Consider the following 22319-nt stretch of genomic DNA (forward strand, 5'->3'; position numbering starts at 1 on the left):
CTTCCAGCCACCCCTCTGCTTTAGGATTTCCAAGATATCTGCAAATGAGATCTCCTCCAAGGGGGACCGTGGGGACCCTTCTGATTCATCCAAGTCGTTGTCTGAAGTGACAGATTCCTGCACGGAGTCCAAATGCTTCCTCTTGCAAATTCTCTTTCTAGGAACCTCATCAGTGGGAGCTTCTGGTGAGGTCTCGGAAGAGCAGGGCCCGCCCAGTGGGGCTTCCTGAGGCTCAGGGTCTCTATGCTTCAAAGGAATCCGAGAGGCAGAAGTAGACACAGGCACTTTAGGAGAGAAAGTAGTTGGTGCCGACGTCCTGGGTAACATTACTCTCTTCACGAGATCAAAGGCACCCCTGCTCCGATGCAAAGGAACCCCTGTGTCTAAAGAAGCAGATGATTCCCACAACACAGTTGGCTCTGATCCAGAGGTAGGAGCCAAACTCATCCGTGCTGAAGCCCCAAGAGGCAGAGGAGCCGAAAGATCCGTCTAACTGCCCTCGCCGGACCCGACCAGCGACTGTCGGCTCCCACACTCCTCGATAGGCACTGAGAAAGTCCGAGTAGTTGGCACAGATAGCACTGGAACAGGCGTTGGTTCCGAAGGCTCCACAATCATCAGCTCCAACTCCTCTGGCTCCGAAAGACCGGTTCGGCTCGGAGGAGGAAAAGAAGTAGATGGAGGAACAGCTGTCTGTTCTGAAACCACTTGGGTCGGAACCAATAATCTGGCAAACTCCGGTGCCTGTAACAACTTCTGCACCACACAATCCGCATCCAAATTAGATAGGCTTATCGAGGACCGAGATGAATGGATCGATGATGCTACCGATTGCAAAATTGGTGACCAACACTGTGGAGACCAGTTCCAGGACTGGGAACCAGCTCTGAAAGGTTACGACGCTCAGCTCCAAAGGCTGTGGAGCCGACGTTGATAACTTTTTTGTTGGTATCAGATCCAAAAATCTATGCTCAGAGGATGATGATTTTGGGGATTTTGATGTTTTATCACGATTGCCCAAAGCTTCTTGAAAAGAAGATTTTTAATAGCCCTCTGTCAAATCAACTTTCTCTTTCTTTCCTGTAGGACGCGACTACTGAAAGAATGGCAGATGGAGCAGCTCTCTTAAGTGCAAAGCACCCAAACAGTAAACACAGTTAACGTGACTATCAGTCACAGACATTTTCTGCCCACACTTTGGACATTTTTTGAACCCAGACTGGTTGTTTTTTCTTCTCTTGGTCAGCCATATGTCTAGCGTAAATCTAAATGCACACAAGAAAAAAAAAGATTTAAATTTCCAATAATAATATCTCAAAGAGAAAACTATATTCAACAACACAACTATTCAAAACAGTAAGTAGCCCCTAAATCAAAACGGGCTCTACAATACTAATTAAAGTTTGACTATTAAAGTTTCTAATAAACACTCTTCTAATGCTTTAAAACTACTAATTTCCTAACACACACTTCTAAATCTAATGCTTTAAAAATACTAAAGGCACAACAGAATATGGGAAGGGAGATGATAAAGGCCTAATAAAACGACGGCCAAAGGAGCTATAGGAAGGCTTAGAAAAAGAAGCCAACAAACTAGTTCTAAAATTCTCTAAAAGCTTTTAAATGGAAAGGAAACTTAAAGCTATAACAAAAGGTATTTAAAGAGAAAATCTGTTAAGAAGAAAACTCTACTGGCCCGAACTGTGAAGTATCCTCCGATCTCTTGCAGCGGCAAACTAGATCTGAGGTAACTCGGTGCATCATGGGAGAGGGACTTGGCCTCGAGCTGTCTAAAGACCTCGAGCTTTGTAGTTGGCCGACTCGGAGCCGCAGATCTGCTCCGAACCCATCTCTAAGAATTAATGGAGAGATAGAACAAATTCTCTTCTTTAATTGTCTTCTGGTGAAGCCATTCTTTTGTTGATATGGATGTATGCTTGGGGTTCATTATCGTGTTGAAAGGTGAAATTCATCATCTTCAGCTTTCTAGCAGATGCCTGAAGGTTTTGGGCCAAAAGTGACTGGTATTTGGAACTGTTCATAATTCCCTCCACCTTGACTAAAGCTCCAGTTCCTGCTGAAGAAAAGCAACCCCAAAGCATGATACTCCTACCACCATGCTTGACTGTGGGGATTGTGTTCTTCTGGTGATGCAGAGTGTTGTATTTGCGCCAAACTTACCTTTTGGAATTGTGGCCAAAAAGTTCAACCGTGGTCTCATCTGACCATAACACATTTTCCCACATGCTTCTGGGAGACTATGTATTGCTTTGCAAAATTTAGCCGGGCTGGATGTTTTTCTGTGTAAGAAAAGGCTTCCATCTTGCAACCCTACCCAATAGTCCAGACATATGGAGAATACGGGAGATTGTTGTCATATATAGTACACAACCAATACTTGCCAGAAATTCCTGTAGCTCCATCAGTGTTGCTATAGAACTCTTGGCAGCCTCCCTGTCCAGTTTTGTCTTGTCTTTTCATCAATTTTGAAGGGACATCCAGTTCTTTGCAACGTCACTGTTGTCCCATATTGTCTCCACTTTTTGATGACTGTCTTCACTCTGTTCCATGGTATATCCAATGCTGTAGAAATTTTTTTGTACCCTTCTCCTGACTGACACCTTTCAATAATGAGATCCCTTTGATGCTTTGTAAGCTCTCTGTGAACCATGGCTTTTGCTGTAGCAGGCAACTGAGTAAATGTCAGGAAAATCCTACTAGGACAGCTGAACTTTATTTGCTGTTACTCAGTCTCTTTTAATTGATGGCAGGTGTGTACCCAAGAAGACTGAATGCTGTCAGTAAAACAAAAAGGTGCTTCAACAAAGTATTAGTTTAAGGGTGTGCACACTTATGCAACCAGTGTATTGTACGTCTTATTTTTTATTTTTTTCCCCTAATATATTTGTTTGCTTTTCAATTGAATTGCACAGGTTATAGGTCACATTAAAGGTGGGAAAAGTTTTTAAATGATTTATTGTGGTCTCCTTTTTTATATCACAAAAATCTGGCATTTTAACAGGGGTGTGTACACTTTTTATATCCACTGTAAGTAGCTGGGAAATTCAATCCAGTTTAATTTTTTTAGAGGCAGACAGTGATGGATTCTGGTTTTTGTGTTGGTGGCAAACTTGGCTACCTTATTACAGTATTGGTCCATTTTGGATCTGGAAGTACCCTGTAAATTGGTAAGTACTGGTGCTCCATAGAGAAGAGAAGGTAGAAGGAAAGTTTTGTCAAGCGTGACATTTTGTTTTGATTTTTGTTTTTAGGAATCTCCCCGTCCTGGCCAGACACTCAACCATGAGCATTATGCAAGACAGTATTAACAGCTGTGCCTTGGGTGAGGAAAAGAGAAGTTGTTTCTTTGCTATATGCTACCTCTCACAGGTTTTTGTGGGCTTTGGGCTTACCCACTTGGCCAGATATGCCCTTGCCCGTAAAATGAATCAGTTTCTTAGCATCGGTACTAGATTCAACGGTGAGAACAGTGAATCCCATGGTCTAGGAAACTTAGGCAAATCTTTGGGAAACATACATTCACAATGGAAAAAAAGACAGGATTTTACCTTGGGAGAAGTGCAGCAAAGTCAAAAGTGGCAAGATAGGTATGCTATATAGAGATCTATGAGAAATGTAGGAAGTGGCAGTAAGGCAGTTGAAGGAGAGCAGGTGGAAGGTGTAAAATTCATGTCAGAAGAAGAATCGGACAGAGTCTGAAATACCTCAGTACACCCAAAATGATAGCCAGGGTAGAAGGACTAGCAACTCAAGAGTCTTATTTAGACAAGGGATGGGCATAGTAATACTATGCCAAAGCCAACAAATTGATGTACAGTAACTATTGGAGACACCACCAATCCCATGCTGACAATCTCCATATGTTTTGGAAGTATCCTAAAATTGAACCATGCTGGCTTCAGATGCATGAGTTAATGTCAAAAGCTTTCAGGGAGGCTCTAAAGACTAAGTACAGTTTTGTACCTACCATAAATGCAGATGTTAGAGTGTTCACCCTGCTGCAGTCATCACACTTGGGTTATCCTGCCGTCAGGCGGTCCCGCAGTCGGCCCGAATTCCAAAGCCTTGGTCCGGCGTCGGTTGCTGTCGCTTCTTTCCGGACGTCAGTGCGCCAGGGGTATACAAGAAGCATCCAATGCCATTTTCTTCAGTTTTTCTTGCCCCAGATGTCAGGTGCCCCCAGTAGGTAGGCAAAATATATTATATATATATATATATATATATATATATATATATATATATATATATATATATATATATATATATATATATATATATATATATACATATATATTTATTTATATATTATATATATATATATATATATATATATATATATATATATATATATATATTATATATATCGCTATATAAAAATAAAACAAAACCCTTAGGCACAAGCAAATACACCACAGAGGTAGTAGAGGATAGAGTGGTAGAGATAAGTTCAGCTAGTTCAGAGGGGATTGGTGGGAGGGTAACCTGGACTGCAGCAGGTTGAACACTTTAACATCTACATTTATGGTAGGTACAAAACTGTACTATGTTCATCGTGTTACCCTGCTGCAGTCATCACACTTGGGTTGAATCCCAAAGCTAATGATGGGAGGTGGAGTCAGACAGGGTTAGAAGAAGCTAGTAAGCCCTGCAAAACTGCAGTGGCAAAACCAGCTCTAGTCTTAGAGTATAGAGGTAAGTGATGGTGTTTGGTGAAGGTGTGCACTGAACTCCAAGTAGCAGCTTCCAGAATATCCTTGGTTGGCACTCCCCTGAGAAAGGCTGCTGATGTAGCGGTTGCCCTGGTGGAGTGGGACCTAATGTTAGCAGGTACTGGTTTCCCATGATATATGTAGCAAAAACATATGCAATGCCCTATCCATTTTGAAATGGTCTGTTTTGAGATAGCTTTTCCTTGTGATCCTGTAGCATAGGCTACAAAAAGCTGGTCAGTTTTTCTGAAAGCCTTAGTTTTATCCAAGTAGTAACGCAATTGCCTGTGAATGTCCAAAGAGTGCAGGAATCTTTCTCCTTTGTTCTGGGGATTTGGGAAGAAGGTGGGCAAGTGAATGGTTTGGTTTAGGGCCACACTGGATACCACCTTTGGCATAAAGGAAGGATTAGTTTGTAGAGAGACTCTGTCTTGATGAAAAAAGATGAAAAGTTCCACTGCCATTAGTGCCTGTAGCTCCGAGACTCTTCTAGCTGAGGTTATTGTTAGTAGTAGGGCAGTTTTCCATGAAAGACATTTTAAGTCAGCTGAAAAAGCTGGTTCAAAGGGCAGCAGTGTAAGCTTTTCCAGAACATAGTTGAGATCCCAAGTAGGTGTTGGAGCTCTCCTTGGCGGTCTTAAGTTCTTAGCCCCTCTGAGGAACTGTCTTAGGAGTGGATGTGTGAATAAAGGAGGATCCATGCTGTAATGAGCTGAAATTGCTGATGCGTGGATCTTAAATAGATGAAAAGGAAAGTCCTTCGTATACCATCTCAGTTAAATATTGTAGAATCTGAGGGATGTTTGGATCAAGGGGGTTTAGGCCTTTTTCCAGGCGCAAAATCTTTTCCATTTGTCTGAATACATTTTCCTGGTGCTGGGCCTCCTGGCCTCCAGAATGACATCCATAACAGCTTTGGATAAAGGTGTTGGCTGGTTGTTTAGGTAATTTGCCATGCAGCCAGGTTTAAAGTCTTGAGCTGGCTGTATAGAATCTGATGGTCTCGCTGGGTGAGCAGGTGAGGAATTTGTGGCAAAATCCATGGTGGGCCGTGGGCCATGTTCCTTAAAATTGGGTACCAATGCTGCCGTGGCCAGTCTGGTGCAACGAGTATCATTTGTGGCCTCTCTAATCTGACTTTCAGCAGTACCTTCGCTAGAAGAGGTAGTGGAGGGAAGGCATACACCGTTAATGTTTTCCAACTGAATGAGAGGGCGTCCACTTTCCAAGCTAGTGGATGGAAGGTCCTTGTGCAAAATTTTTGAAGTTGGTGGTTGTGGGGGCTTGCAAACAGATCTATGTCTGGGCGTCCCCATTTTTGAGCTATCATTGCAAATACTTGTGGATCTAGTTTCCATTCGTGTGGATCCATGATGTTTCTGCTTAGGTAGTCTGCCAATGTGTTTTTCTTTCCTGGCAGGAATTGTGCTTGCAATTGAACCTGGTAAGACAGTGCAGTGTTCCACAAGGTCATTGCTTGCCTGCATAGAGGGTAGGAATGTGTGCCCCCTTGCTTATGTACCACATGACTGTGGTAATGTCCATCTTTATTATTAATTAGTTGTCCTGGGTGTAGAAGGTCCTTGAAAGCTGTTTCTGTACTGCTAGCATTTCTTTCTGATTGATATGCAGATGCCTCTGATCTGTAGTCCATTTGACCTGAATGCACTGCCCTGCCATGTGTACTCCCCAGGCATAGTCCGATGCATCTGTTGTCATAGTTTGCCTGGCTGTGGGTAAGGTGAAAGGATGACCCTTGTTGAGGTGACATGCCTGTGCCCACCATAGAAACTCCTGTTGAAGGCAGGGAATGAGTGGTATCATTGTTTCCAAGCTGTGGCAAGTCCATACACTTTTCAGGTACCATTGTAATTTCCTCATATGCAGTTTTGCAAATGGTATTAGTAGTATGCAAGATGCCATGAATCCCAAGGCTGCAGAATTTTTCTTGCAGGGAGTTGGGTCTTTGTTGCCATTATTTTGAAATATTGAAACAGCTGTCGTTGCTTGTCTGGCGTGAGAAGCCATCTGGGCCGTTGTATTCAAGCTGGCACCCAGGAATATTATGTTTTGTGAGGGCACTAGTTTTGATTTCTTTTCGTTTATTGTGTATCCCAGGCAACTTAGAAGGTGTTTGACAAATGCCAGATGCTTTAAAAGAATGTCCTTGCTTTAAAAGAATGTCCTTGTTTTCTGCTTGAATAAGGCAGTCGTCCAGGTATGGGTATATTTGAATTCCTCTTTGTCAGCAGTATGCAATTACTGGTGCCAGGCATTTTGTGAAGACCCTGGGCGCAGTAGATAAGCCAAAGGGCAGTGCAGAGAATTGATAATGCGTTGAACCTGCAATGAAGCAGAGGTATCTTCTGCAATTTTGCTTGATGGGGACATGCAGGTATGCCTCCTTGAGGTCCAAAGTGACTAGCCAAGCATTCTTGCTCAGCATGGGAAGAAGCTGCTGTAGTGTTAGCATCTTGAATTTTGGTACTTGCAGAAAGGTGTTCAGAATGGGTCTCCATGTTTTGTCCTTTCTTGGGACTAGGAAGAGTCTTGAGTAAAATCCTTGTCATTGCTCCTGTGTAGGTACCCGTTGAATGGCTCTCATGTCCATGAGAGCTGTAATTTGTTTTTGTGCCTCTGCCCATTGATTTGGTGGCAGGTTTTGCATTCCTTTGATCCTTGGTAAGGTATGAAAGTGGAATCTGTATCCGTGAGAGACAATGTTTAGAACCCATTTGTCTTTTGTGATGATGTGCCAGTTGTCTGCAAAAAATGCTAGTTTTCCTCCCAAGGAAGTTGTCAAGAGAGGTAGTTTGAGGATAGAGTCACTGTGTTTGTCTTCTGCTAGCTTGGGGCCTGTCTTCTCCTCCTTTCTGGGTAGCAGAACCCCATTGGCAAGGTTTGTAAAGGCCCTGTGACTGACCTCTGCCCTTTGGGCGTCTGTATTTGCCCCTCTGTGATCTGTCTGAAGCTGGAAAGGACCAGTTTTTTGTTGGCCAATTTCTGCTGAAACGAGGGGGTTGTACCTTCAAAAAATCCTTGACCGTTTGCACAGACTCTGTGCCTTATCCTCCATTTTCTTTAAAACCTCTTCTGCTTTGACACCAAATAATACATCCTGCTGTAAAGGTGCATCCAATAATTTTGCTTTAACATGGTCAGGGAGGGTTTGTTCTTTTAACCAAGCATGTCTACGTATGACAGAGCCAGTAACAGCTGCTCTACAAGAAGCTTCCAATTAATCAAATCTGCACTGTAAAGTATGTTTGCCCACCTGTTCAGCTGCATGCAACAGATCCTGCATTTCCTTGAATTCAGGCAGTTCTGAATGTGTGCTCATTTTTTGTTTTAACTGGGACATTAGTAGGGTTACCACCTGTCCCACTTTGCGAGGGACAGTCCCTCTTTGGGCAGTTGTGTCCTGCAAAAAATGTGAAAAAATGGCAAATGTCCTGAGATTTTAGGACAAAATTATTTTCTATATTTTATGTAATAGTTGCATTAAACAGTTATTCTGTATCTGAATCACCTAAATGTTATAAGAAACAGAATAAGGTACTAAAATGCTACAAGAATAAACTTTTATTCAGGCAAAACACTGAAGTTCTGCCCTTTGTAATGGCCGTGGGTATGTTTTGCCCTGCAAAATCTGATGTTTGTAGCACAAACGTCCCACTTTGGGCATCTGGAAAGGTTGCAACCCTAGACATTAGGAATTGTTGATATTTCAACATGTGAAACTGGCAATTTAATGCTCGCGTAGCCAGAGTAGCTGAGGTGTATATTTTCTTTCCCCATCTATCTAGGTCTCTGGAATCCCTTTCAGAGGGCACAGGAGTTTTAGCCATAGAAGCTTTTGCTCCCTTAGGACCCTTGGAAATTGTTTCTGGGTCAGCTACAGGGCTTTTATAAAGGAATTTGTGAAAGTCAGGTACTGTGTAGTATCTGTCTGGTTTGGCTGGAGCAGGAGGAAGATAGTCTGGATTTAAACTAGACTCCAAGTAAACATCATCCACAATATCTAAACAGGAGGGATAGCAAGAGGTCTGTGCTGGGGTAGTAAAAGGAACTCTTGGAGCCTTTTCTTAGAATCTGAGTAATCCTGGCCTTCCCAGTGGAAATGTTCCCTCATGGTATGTAAAGTTTCCCCAAAGGAGTAGTCTTCAGGGGGAGATGCTGAGGGAATAGGGTCTTCAGCATCAGAATCTTCATAAGGTGGAAAAGTGTAATCCTGTTCCTCAGGGGAATCTGAGGAGAGAAAAACCTGGTCAGAGGATGCATAATCCTCCTCTTGTCTTGGTCTTTTATCAGGAGGGGGATAGGAACCCCTGATAAGGGTAATCAAATCTTCAGCCATCTTAAGCACCTGTTTCTTAGGCATGGGGTCTTGAACTGTAGACTGATGCACAGTTTTCTTTGGTTTTAAAGGAGTTTTAAGTTTAGCATAAGATTTAATGGTGAGTGTAGTCGGTCTGAAGACACCTTCTGCAACCGAAGGTGATTCCGTTGCACCGGTGTCTAGTTCTGCTCCGGTGTCGGTAGATGGCTGCGTCGGCCTAGTAGACTCTGCTTGGGAATCCGCAGCTGTCTGGGGTTCCAGCTCTGTGGTAGTCAGGGGCTGCGTAGGCGCCTCACTGAAAACCGGAGAACTGGCGAAAGGCCCAGCTGAGGCCTCGGTGTCTGGCTTATTCCTAGGCTTCCTGTCCTTATCCTTGCGTTTTTTATGAATGGTGGTCGTCGGCTGCTCTGACGGCATGACATAATTAAATTTCCTACCAAAGTAATGCCATGCAAAGTCAAAACGGCATTTGATAGTTCGTTTATTAACCCTAGCACAAAACCGACCACCTGTGACATTGTGGTCTGGCCCTAAGCAAGGAATACAACAGGAATGGAAGTCCTTATGAGGTATTTGCTTCCCACAAGAAATGCAATTGTTAACTTTTTCTGACATCGGACTGAGGCAAGAAAATGTTCCCCAATGGGATACTTCGCTTTATTGAAGACTTCGAACTGAAATTCAAATTGAAAATCTCAGGTGTCGGCCGACCAGCACTTGCGAACTGCTTCTGCTTCGGGCACCGCGCGGCAAGAAAGACTGAAGAAAATGGCGTCTGATGCCTCTTATAAACCCCTGGCACGCTGACGTCAGGAAAGAAGCGACAGCAACCGACGCCAGACCAAGACTTTGGAATTCGGGCCGACTGCAGGACCGCCTGACGGCAGGATAACCCAAGTGTGATGACTGCAGCAGGGTAACACGATGAACATCTGGAAGTTTTGGGTGATGTCCTTCAAGGATGCATCTGCAGTCCTTACAAATGGGTTGTCCTGTCATCAGGCAGCCCTTCGGTCGGCCGGATTCCAAAGTCTGGGTCTGGCTTCGGCTGGTGTCGCACTTCACCCGACGTCATTGCGGCAGTTTTCGGGTATAAAGGCATCAGCCGACGCCATTTTCCTCAGTCTTTCTTGCCACGTGGCGCCCGAAGCAGAAGCTGTTCGCAAGTGCCGGTCGGTCAGATCCAGAGATTACTACTACCAAATACTACTTCGAAGACTTCTATAAAGCTAAGTACCCCGTTGGGGACTCTTTCTTGCCTCAGCCGATGTCAGAGAAAGTTAATAACTGTTTATCTTGTGGGAAACAAATACCTCATAAGGATTTCCACTCTTATTGCATACATTGTTTAGGCCCAGACCACGACGTAGCAGCTTGTCTAGCCTGTGCTTCTTTTAACCAGCGGACGCTGAGACGTCGCTCGGACTTTGCTGAACAGATTTTCGGCTCCGATTTTGCCTACATTATGCCGTCGGATCCTCCGACTACGCAAATAACTAAAAAACGCAAAGAAAAGGACCGACACTCGCGGTCCGCGGTTTCGGCTGAAACCACGGCCAAGCAAACCACGAGTGTCTCGGTTTCGGCCGAAACCGAGCAAGCGGTTCTTTCTTCAGCCGATAACTTGCCTTCTACCGAGGCCTCTTCTATTCTGGTAGAAACGGCTTCTGAAATCCAGCCTTCTGTTGCGATTTCACAGGATTTATCAGACACCATCCCTCTAGATATTTCTACTCCTGCACGTGGAGCGGCTAGGCCTCCTCCAGCTATGTCTATTAAGACCTTTGCCAGGGCTAAAGCAGCCAAAACTCCCAAACCAGTGCCTGCAAAGCCCCCCTCTCACAGGCCCAGCACCAGCTCCCATATGCTTTCTTTGGCACAGGATCTCATCACTTTAATCCGTGGATCCCAGCCTCATCCAGACAGGGCCTCTCTCCCTCCTCCAGAAAAGAGGCCTAGAGCAGGGCCCCCTGAGCCAGTAGCCACAGATGATTCTTCTGATGATTCAGAACACTCAGATGCTCCTGAGGCTTCTTATTCTCCTTACGAAGACTCCGATGCTGAGGAGTCCATCCCTTCAGCCTCTCCTCCTGAGGAATTTTCCTTTGGGGAAACCTTGCATGCTATGAGGGAACAATTCCAGTGGCAGGGCCAAGATTTCTCAGACTCAAGAAAAAGGCTTAGGACCTTTCTACACTTACCACAGCATAGGCCTTTAGCTATTCCTCCAGTTCTATCTGTTGTTGATGATGCATTTAATGATGCTTGCACTTCTCCTGATACTTTACCTCCGGCTCCTGCTAAACCAGATAGGTACTACAGGGTCCCGGACACTCATCACCACTTATATAAGGCCCTTTTGCAGATCCAGAGACTATCTCCCAGGGCCCTAAAGCTGTAGCAGCTACTTCTTCTAAAACCCCTCCCTCTGAAAGGGATTCCAGGTCCTTAGAGATGGGGTAAAAAAGTTTACACCTCTACTACCTTGTCAGCTAGAGCTTTGAACTGCCAATTTCATATGATTCAATATCAAGAGTTTATGCTTGACCAGTTAACTAAAAAGCTGTCCTCTGAAGAATCTTTAGATAAAAGTATGTTCAAGAAATGTTACATAACATTCAGCAGGTTAGTAACCATTCTTTAAAATGTGGCTATGATGCACTGGAGGCTTCCTTTAGATCAGCCATGACGGGCACAGTTATCAGGAGGCATGCATGGTTGAAAGAACAGGCATTACCAGACCATATCAAATCTAAGCTTTTGGATGCACCTATGGACAAGGCCAATTTATTTGGTGCCCCCGCACAGCAGGTTCTGAAAAAGATGGAAGAGAAAGCAAAATCTGTGCAAACAGTAAAAGATTTCTTACAAGTTCAACCTCCAAGGTTTAGCAGGAATTGGCCCTCCAAGAATTGGTCCTTTCCGGAGTCCTCTAAGGCACAAAGAGGCAGGAATAGGCGCCCTAGAGGCAGAAACCAATCCAGAGGTGCCTACAGGGGTCGCCAGTGGCAGGGTAACAACCAACGAGGCACGGACACAGCCACCACCACTACAACAACTCAATCACAGTGACTTGGCGGTGGCACCGCCTACCAGGAAACAACTAGAAGCACCCTTAGGCGGAAAGCTAACCTTATTTTCAAGAAACTGGCACTGCATTACAAGAGAAAAATGGATTTTGCAAACTATAGACCAAAGTTACAGGTTCCATTTCCATACTCTACCAGGAAAGAGAGGAATGCCGAACCTACCACCTACTCAAAGGGCAGAAGCTCTAAAACAAATATCTCAATTATTAAGAATGAGAGCTGTGGAAAAGGTACCATCTATGGAGCAAGGGAAGGGATTTTACTCCAGGCTCTTCCTGGTACCAAGAAAAGAAAACAAATGGAGGCCTATTCTAGATCTGTCCGCTCTAAACACATTCCTCATTGTTCCAAAATTCAAAATGCTGACTCTACAGCAGCTTCTTCCCATGCTGGGCAAGGAGTCTTGGCTGGTAACTCTAGATCTCAAGGAGGCATACCTGCACGTCCCCATAAGACCAATTTGCAGAAGATACCTCAGATTTCTTGCAGGATCAGAGCATTATCAATTCTCAGCATTGCCCTTTGGCTTATCTACTGCCCAGAGTGTTCACGAAATGCCTGGCATCAGTAATCGCTCATTGCAGACTTCAGGGAATTCAAATCTATCCCTACCTGGACGACTGCCTGATACAAGCGGACAACAAAAACAAATTAACAGAAGACTTACAAAGAGTCATCTATCTGCTACAAGCCCTGGGATACACAGTCAATACAAAAAAGTCAAGGCTGATTCCATCCCAAATAATAACCTTTCTGGGTGCAGAACTGGACACATCAAAACAAATGGCATTTCTAACTGCAGAAAAGAAAGAACAACTTCCTCTCTACTTCTTGGCATTAACAAAGCAGATCCACCTAACTGCAAGAAAAGTGTTACAAGCTCTAGGCTTCATGGCATCCTGCATAATTCTGAATTCTGGTCCCTCATGCCAGGCTTCATATTAGAAAGCTACAGTGGTACCTAAAGAATTTGTGGTCTCAGCACAAGCACAGCCTGGAAACCAAAATTCCAATGATCCCATGCCTGAAGCAAGAGTTCTTATGGTGGGCTCAGGCCTGTCAATCAAACACAGGACTGCCCTTCAGCAAAAGTCATCCAAGACAAACTATCACGACAGATGCCTCAGACCTCTGTTGGGGGGCACACATGATGGACAAGTGCATTCAAGGCCTATGGACTCAAGACCAACTGCATCTGCACATAAACCTAAAAGAAATGATGGCAGTAAAATTGGCAATCCAGGCATTCAGACCTCTTCTCCACGAAGGCCAGCTTTTGATGAGGACAGACAACACCACAGTTATGTGGTACATCAACAAACAGGGAGGCACACACTCATACCCCCTATGCCGGCTGGCACTAGACCTATGGGATGTGGCTCTGGGTTACAACCTTCAGTTACAGGCAATTTATGTACCAGGGAAGGAAAACATTCTAGCAGACATATTAAGCAGAACTACAACAGATGCCCACGAATGGATGCTGCATCCGGACATCTTCAAAGACATCACAAGAAAATGGGGATTACCACAAATAGACTTGTTTGCATCCCCATACAATCACCAGTTGAAGAAATTCTGCACAAGGACTTACCACCCACTTGCTTGGAAGGTGGACTCCTATCTTTCAGTTGGAAAAGCCTGACAGCATCGCATTCCCACCACTTCCTTTGATGCACAAGGTGCTTCTCAAGATCAAAGAGGAACGTCCGAGGATCATTCTGATAGCCCCAGACTGGCCAAGACAACATTGGTACCCACTACTGAGGAGCATGTCCAGGGAACAAATATGGAAACTACCACTGATCCCATTACTGCTGACACAGAACAACTACAACATTCTGCATCCAAGCCTAAAAACTCTGCAGCTAACTGCCTGGAACATTACATGACAGAAATTAACCCAAATTTATCCCAAAGGGTTAAGGACATAATCCTGGAGGCTCGTAGACCTTCAACAAGAAAGAATTATGCAGCAAAATGGAAAAGATATCTCATCTGGAGTGCTGCAAAAGGGCAAGATGTGACACTGGTGAACATAGCCAACATCCTGGAGTACTTGGCTGAGCTCTACCACACAGGCCTGTCCTATTCCTCCATTAAGATACATGCATCAGCTATTTCAGCACAGTACAGCTTGGATCCTCGTGTCTTCTCGCATCCTCTGCTCAGACAGTTTCTGAGGAGAATTAAAAATGTAAAACCTCCCAGGAAACCTCCATTGCCAGCATGGGACTTGAACTTTGTGCTAGAAAAACTGACTCTGCCTCCTTTCGAGCCAGCAGCTACAGCAGACTTACAATACTTATCCTGGAAGACTGCCTTCCTGCTGGCAATAACTTCAGCAAGAAGGGTCTCTGAACTACAAGCATTAATGGCAGTACAACCCTTCCTGATCTTCCATCAAGATAGAGTGTCCATGAGAACAAATCCTACATTTATGCCTAAGGTGGTATCCAGAGGATCTTTAAATCAGGCTATCCACCTTCCTACATTCTACCCCAATCCACAGAACAGGGGAGAAAAACTCTTACATACCTTGGATGTACACAGGCAATTACGCTACTACCTGGACAGGACAAAAAACAATAGAAAAACTGACCAGCTTCTGGTAGCTTATGCAACAGGAAAAGAAGGAAGACCAATTTCTAAACAGACAATATCCAAATGGATAGGAAATTGCATTAGACTTTGTTACTCCTACCATGGAAAGAAAACTCCAGAGAACATCAGGCCTCACTCCACAAGGGCCACAGCTACTACCACAGCTTTCTTACGAGGAGTGGCTACCAAGGACATTATAGAGGCTGCTACTTGGACCTCCGTGCATACATTTGCCAAGCATTATATACTCTAGATCCCGTGCTGGCTTTGCCACTGCTGTTTTGCAAGGGATCCTGACTACACCATAATCTATTCTCATTTCCTCCTCCCCTAGTTTAGCTATGGTATTCTACCCATTTGTAAGGACTGCAGATGCATCCTTGAAGGACATAGTACAGTTTTGTACCTACCATAAATGTAGATGTCCGAGAGGAATGCATCTGCAGTCAGGATTACCCACCCTCCTTCCCCTCTGAGGTACTCCTAGGGTACTTACCAATCTTCAGCTAGCTTGGGGGGGATCTATTATGGTGTATTTGTTTGTATATATGTACATACATGTTTATTTTGTGTGTTTGCTCTCTACTATTTGGAAACTTTGGCATTTATCCAAATTTAGCCTACCAAGAGGGCACCTGGCATCTGGGGCAAGAAACACTGAGGAAAATGGCGCCGGCTGATGCCTTTATACCCAAAAACTGCCGCAATGACGTCGGGTGAAGTGCGACACCAGCCGAAGCCAGACCCAGACTTTGGAATCCGGCCGACCGAAGGGCTGCCTGATGACAGGACAACCCATTTGTAAGGACTGCAGATGCATTCCTCTCGGACATCTACATTTATGGTAGGTACAAAACTGTACTTTTGAAGTCTCACACACACACACACACACACACACACACACACACACACACACACACACACACACACACACACAAGGAAAGGTAAAGCATGAGAGCTAAAAATGTATTAGCTAACACTGTAAAGCTTTTTCTGCCAAGTGGTGGAAAACACACACCTTCATTTTTGTTGTGGAATTTGACCAAATTATAAGGCAACCCCTAAGCTGCTTTATGCAATCATACAAAGATACATCCACCTTCCTAGGGAATAGAAAGCATTCTTTGATAATACTGCAATATTAAACTGACATCCCCAGAGTACACATCAGGATTCTGATTATGGCTTATAGGTCAATTTCCAGATTTTATTTTTTTTAACTGGTACATCACTGCTTACACTTAAGCTAGATGTGTAAATCTACAGGTGTGCATTATGCAACAGTATATAGTGTAAATAGTTGCTGACTTCATTATGTAGTATTTTTGATATATTGCTGATTTTTTCTTCTTTCTGTTTAAGTATAGCTGTATTTCTTGCTTAAAATTAATAAAATTTGGTTAAAAATGTAACAATTTTTGGCTACACAGCACCCACTCCAGTGGTGCATTCCACAGGTTTATGACTTTGTGAAGAAGCACCTTCTGATATCCAAGCAGCAGTTAGCCCTCTACAATTAACAGCCTGTGCCCCCTCCACCCTCCTCTGTCCTTTCTCCAAAATGGCCCCTTTACATCTCCCTGCTGTGGACTTGTGCACCTATATTGTAACCCCACTTCTCTATGCACTACCAGCCAATGTGTTTAAACTATAGTGGGTTGCCTTCATCTGATTGCAGTCATCGCTGACTTCAGTCTCTCCTTGGCCTATTTGTCCATCCTTCCTCAGGGTCTATTATCATAATGAATATGCATTGGAGCTTTCCTCACTGACTAGGTCCTGTTTTCACCAAGGCAGGTTACGCAGGCTCTACAATGTCTTAGAGACAGAAGACTGGACAGTCAGGGATTGGCATCATACTGCGGATGACTCTGGTGTTGGCTCGTGCATAGGTGAAGGCTCTGCTTCCATACATACTGATGTATTTTGTAGGCTACCGTATGCTGTGGGACACAGTCTACAAATGTCACCACCCTCCACCCTACAGGAAACTGAAATCTCCCAAGTCCTGCCTATATATCTAGACAAGTGTTTCATATTTAGGTCTCTAATGAAATTACAAGAATCAATTGGCCCTCTCTACACATCACACCAACCCTCTTCCAAAGTGCAGGTGAGCACAGAAAGCCTCCTCATTCCTACCTCCACCATGTCATCGCCAACAGGAACCTAAGCTGCTAACAGAACCTGAGTCATCCAGATAGTATTCTGGGCTTTACTCAAGGCCTATGGAGACTGCAAAGAAAAACATTTCTTACTTGAGCAGTAAATGTGTTCCACACTTCCTATAATCCAGTTCTCAGGTACTTCTGCACTTGGCAGTGAACTGTTGAAGACTTCCATCTAGTGGCATGCCAGCACACTGCCTAGACTGCTCAAAAACCTGGGATGAAGTATACCAATCCTTGAGCTTAATGTTCCAGAAAGGTATCCAAGTTCCCATTCTATCATGATGTCTGTCCACTGTTCTCCTATTGGTACCCTCCACTTGTTTTCCTTTGTGAAGAGGTAAACAAATCACCCATTCAGTGCCTCTGTTTTTCCCAGTCGTCTTTGATCTCATCCTCATCTTTGCTCAGCCTGGCTAAATCTATCCTTCCCTTCCTCCTTTCTGCTGTGTATATGAAATTGCCGTTCAACTCCTGCCTTTACTGCCCTATCTCTGCTGCATTTTTAATAGATTCTTTGTGCTGAAATTCTTCTTTATTCCCATCCCATTATTTCCACTTCTTGAAGCTCTATCTTTTGCCTGACAAGCTCACACGTGTATGTGGCAATGCTGGCCTTCAACTCTTTTTACATCTTCCTTATCCCTTGTCCACAGCCCTGAATACTCCATCCTCAACTCAATCCCTCTTGCACCAAGTCTCCACAATCATCCTTGGCCCTCTTTCCAGCACTGCTTCATCCACTCTCTTAACATACCACACTACTGCCTTTTTCACTGCATCACTATCCTTGCCCCTACTCTGAAACACAACATGGCATGATTAATTATTAATATCTTAATGTGGACATTTGTGACACCTGCACTGGTTTAAGGCCATGATCAGACACCTGTCTTTTCCTGTACAAATTGGCTGGAATATGTACAGTCCAAGACCTTAAGCAACTCCCACACTGCTCCTCCATCATGCAGTTTGAAATTTCCCACTATGATCCCTGTAGATTCAGATATTCCATAAGTATTACCTTCTTCCTCTTAAAACACTCCTTTATTCTCTACTCCAGTCTTTCACTCTCTTTCTTTTATGTCTTGGTAAATGGTGGACTACTCTGTCTCACTTCAATACTTCTGCCCTTTCCCTAGAGAGATTTTGAGAGAAATTGGAATTTTAATATGAAACTTGCAGTCCTAACTATCCAGACATTGATGGTCAAGGCAAGAGTGATGAAGGGACTGCCAAAAACCTCATGACAAAATCACAGAGAGTTAGATATGAAAGCTGTACTGGCAGGCATATAGCTTTACTGGAATCATCAACTTCAACTCTGTTCACCATCTCCCATCAAATCTCATCTTTCTTTTCAATACACAAGCTGCTGTTTTCAGCTATTTTAAATTAGTTGGAAACTATATTACAACATTTCTCAGTGGCTGATGCTAATCTAATGCTTGTACTGTTGTGGACCTGCTGTTTTATGCAGTTTTATCCTACTTCTGCTTAAACTTGAGTACTAGAAAGGTCATGAGCTGCTTTAATAACTCATTTCTGGCTCCACTGTGTAAACAGTTTTGTTATAGAATTGCTGTATTACCAGATAACTACATTTTTGCATCACAGCCTGGATCATGACTAAAAATGGTCTCTAGACAAATTTACCTCCCAAGTTAACAAATGAACAAGCACACAGGCACTAGAGGAACTGGAATGTAATTAAAATTGACATGTTGCTTTTGCTGCTAACACTGCTCCCTTTACCTTTTTTTTTTTTTGAAGAGACCAGCTGAAGCCCCCCCCCCCAAGCAATTCCTAAATACTTACATATACTTTGCAACCTATTAATTTACTGCAGTTTGATAACCAAGTAGGTGGGCAGGTCAGCTGAACCACAAACATAAATGATATTACAACATAAATTTCAGAAATAGAATTAAAGAAAGGAAATATTTAGACTTACAAGTAACTTCATGCTTTGATTTAATAATAAGCAGACCACCAGTGCCTCATCATATCTGATTCTTTATAAAAAGCACAGATAAAATAAGAGACACCTATAAAACAGCATGAAAGGCTCCATATTTAAAATTACAGCTATAGAGTGGTAATAAATGTAATTTTACCTCACATTAGATTTGCTAATGCCATTCTAAAACAAAAATCAGGACATGTGCATTACCTGAACTTTCTTCTTCACTCTCTGACTGGCTGCCACTCTGCTCCTCCTCTGTGTCCTCTTCCTCCCCATTGACCTCCGCAGCTGAATCAGCTTCCATCTCCATTTCTTCTGGCTCCTTGTGCATTGGCTGGACTGGCATTGCTTCTTAAATTAAAAAAAAAATAAAAAAGTTTTCAAAACATGTAAACTTTGAAATCATTGCAAACAAAATCTTAATACAATGTTTTATTTAACCTGAATATCTATGTCAGATGCACCAACCTCATGTTTTATGTTAATCTTTACAATTTTTACATTGCTAATTTATATTATACAATCTCTCATTAATGATTACATTTGCATATTTTTATTAATGTTGTACACGCTTTCTCTCTGCGTTTTTTGGGCTGTGTATTCTCTTCCAGGCTGAGCATGAAAATGGTCCATGGATGACTTCACCTTAGTTAAAAAAGTACGCATAAATGAAACAACGTACACAAATGCAATGCATCACGTTTTTCATCAGTTTCCTACCACAGTTTATTCTTTCGGAAGCTACCTTTAAAGGGTAGTACCAGGAGATGGACAAAATATGTACAAGCTGCAGGAAATGCTCATAGCAAGGTTAACAATACAAGTGTTTCATTCTATTGCAGGTCATCTGTAAAAGAGAAGGCATGTTAAAACAGTCTCCATAACGTACAGCATCCTTCAGCACAAGATGTTCTCAGGGCAGCCAAAAAAAGAAGTTATGTACCTACCATAACGTTCCATGTTAGTTGTCTTCATCTCTCCTTCTTTCTTGCTGGTTGGGATCGGAGCGGATCCTCGGCTCCGACTCTGCCATCTTCTATAGCTCGAGAGCCGTTTACTGGCTCGAGGCTACCCCTTATCCCATGATGCCTAGCGCTAGCTACCCGGATCTCGTTTGAAATAGCTAACCCCAGACATATCTATAGAATGAACCTCTCCAAACAAAAAGGTTAAGCATACCTGTCCTACTCTCCAAGTCAGTAGAGGAAACAAACCAGAGAACACTCAGCCAGTGAAACCTGAACTCCTCTCGGTCCAATAGGACAAGGGGATGGAGTGGGGGGGGGGACGCAAGAAAGAAGGCGAGATGAAGACAACTAACATGGAACGTTATGATAGGTACATAACTTGTTTATGTTAAGTTGCCTATCTCGCCTTCGTTCTTGCTGGTTGGGACAGCGTCCCTAGCACCTACAATCCTGGGTGGCTCATTGGAACACACTCTTCGGAACAGTGGAACCAAAGTTAACTCTACTCCTGGAGACCAAATCCAACTTGTAATGAGAAATAAAGGTATGAGGATTTGCTCACGTAGCGGCAGCACAGATAGAGTCCATGGCCAACCTAGACTGGAAGGCTACAGAGGTGGCTAAGGCCCTAGTAGAATGACCCTTCGGTTTGATAGGCAATTCTTTGTTCCTTAGTTGATAGATAAAGGTAATGATGTGAGACAACCAACTAGATAAGGTCACTTTGGAAACTAGGAGACCCTGTTTGCCCTGAGCATAGGAAAGGAATAGTTGGTCAAACTTCCTTATATCCTTCGTCCTATGCAGGTAGAAACGCAATTGTCTATGAACATCCAATTGATGTAACTTGTATTCTGCCTTGCTGGTGTAGTTAGGAAAAAACACAGGTAGGTTTATAGATAGATTCAAATTATTTTCTGAGCAGACTTTCGGAAGGAAAGAGGGATTAGTCCTCACAGCAACCCTGTCCTTATGAAATACTAAGTATGGAGGACGGACGCATAGTGCCTGAAGTTCAGAGACACGTCTGGCTGAAGTAATAGCTACCAGAAAGAGAGTTTTCCAAGATAGAAACTTAATGGAGCAAGACGCTGCCAGTTCAAAAGGGGGCATAATCAAGGAGGTCAGTATCAAATTAAGGTCCCAAGGCGGAGGGGGATCTCTCACTGGGGGTCTAAGGAGAGTAGTCCCTCTTACAGAGGCTTTACATAGCTTATGAGACATAATGTTTGCATTAGACAACCCAACATGAAAATTTGAAATGGCCGCTAATTGAACCCTGATTGTAGCAGAAGCGGACCCCGAATGAAAGAGTTCTGTTAGGAACTCCAAGATTTCGTGGATAGGGGCTGTGAAGGGATCTATTTCCTAGCCTCTACCCAACAAGAAAAATGTTTCTATTTGCTAGCATAAGACCTTCTAGTGGCAGACTTATGGGAGGAGACAATAATATCACGTACGGCCGGGGAAAAGCTGGGAAGCCTGGCTAAGGTTGGAAGTAGAGCAACCAAGCTGTAAGCTGGAGTGTTTGAAGGGATTGATGCAGCCCACCTGACTGATGAATCAGTAGGTCTGGAATCGGATCCAGAGTCCAAGGCTGCTCGAGAAGGTAATGGTGCAGGAATGGGAACCATATCTGTCAAGGCCAGTAGGGGGGAATGAGGATCATTCTGCAACCCGACGACATAGCTTTCTGTATGAGTTTCGGTATCAGGGGAAATGGAGGGAAGGCATAAAGAAATCCCTGAGGCCAATCGTGGACTACAGCGTCTCTGGGAGAGAGACCAGGAAGTGGAAGAAGGGAGAAGTAGTTGCTGCATTTGCTGTTGAAAGGGGTGGCCCATTTGCGGAAGATTAAATCCGCAGCTACCTAATTCAGAAACCACTCGTGAGGCATGAGAATAGCTCTGCTGAGCCTGTCCGCTATGACGTTGGACGTCCCAGGGATGTGCGTTGCAATCAGAAATCGTTGGGAGGAAATTGCCCACTGCCAGAGTCTGAGCGCTTCTTGACATAGGGGGTAGGACCTGGTTCCGCCCTGCTTGTTGATGTACCATACCACTGACATGTTGTCCGTTTGAATTGCAATGGTCCCAGAAGGGAGAGAGTCCTGAAGAGCTTGCAACGCTAGGAGCATGGCTCTCATTTCTAGGACGTTTATTTGCAGATGGTACTCGTGAGTCTGCCAAGTGCCTTGGACTGTCCTTCCCTGATAATGCCCCCCTCCCACCCTATCAGGGAGGAGTCTGTGGTCACTGTAGCAACCGGAGGGGGCTGAATGAAGGGTCTGCCCTGAGTCACTAGTGGGGAGACCATCCACCAGGAAAGGTGCCTTTTGCATGCTTCTGTAATCATGATCATGCGAGACATGGGGAGCTGTTGGAAGGACCACTGTGTGAATAGAAGCCACTGAAGGATTCTCATGTGAAAACGGGCCAGGGGTATCAGAAGAATT

The 22319-nt window shown here is 43.8% G+C and overlaps 1 protein-coding gene across 1 annotated transcript in view; it reads right to left on the bottom strand.

The window, feature by feature from the left end:
• LOC122805272 (breast cancer metastasis-suppressor 1-like protein) overlaps positions 1-22319 on the bottom strand; it is a 360358-nt gene that overhangs the window by 274476 nt on the left and 63563 nt on the right. The window contains exon 2 of the mRNA XM_044075361.1: positions 19104-19247. Coding sequence (XP_043931296.1) covers positions 19104-19242 — 139 coding nt within the window. The 5' untranslated portion in view covers positions 19243-19247. The remainder of the gene's footprint in view (positions 1-19103; positions 19248-22319) is intronic.

Source organism: Protopterus annectens, chromosome 6.part1 (assembly GCF_019279795.1).
Source record: "Protopterus annectens isolate FY-2018-M chromosome 6.part1, PAN1.0, whole genome shotgun sequence".
Lineage (NCBI taxonomy): Eukaryota > Metazoa > Chordata > Ceratodontiformes > Protopteridae > Protopterus > Protopterus annectens.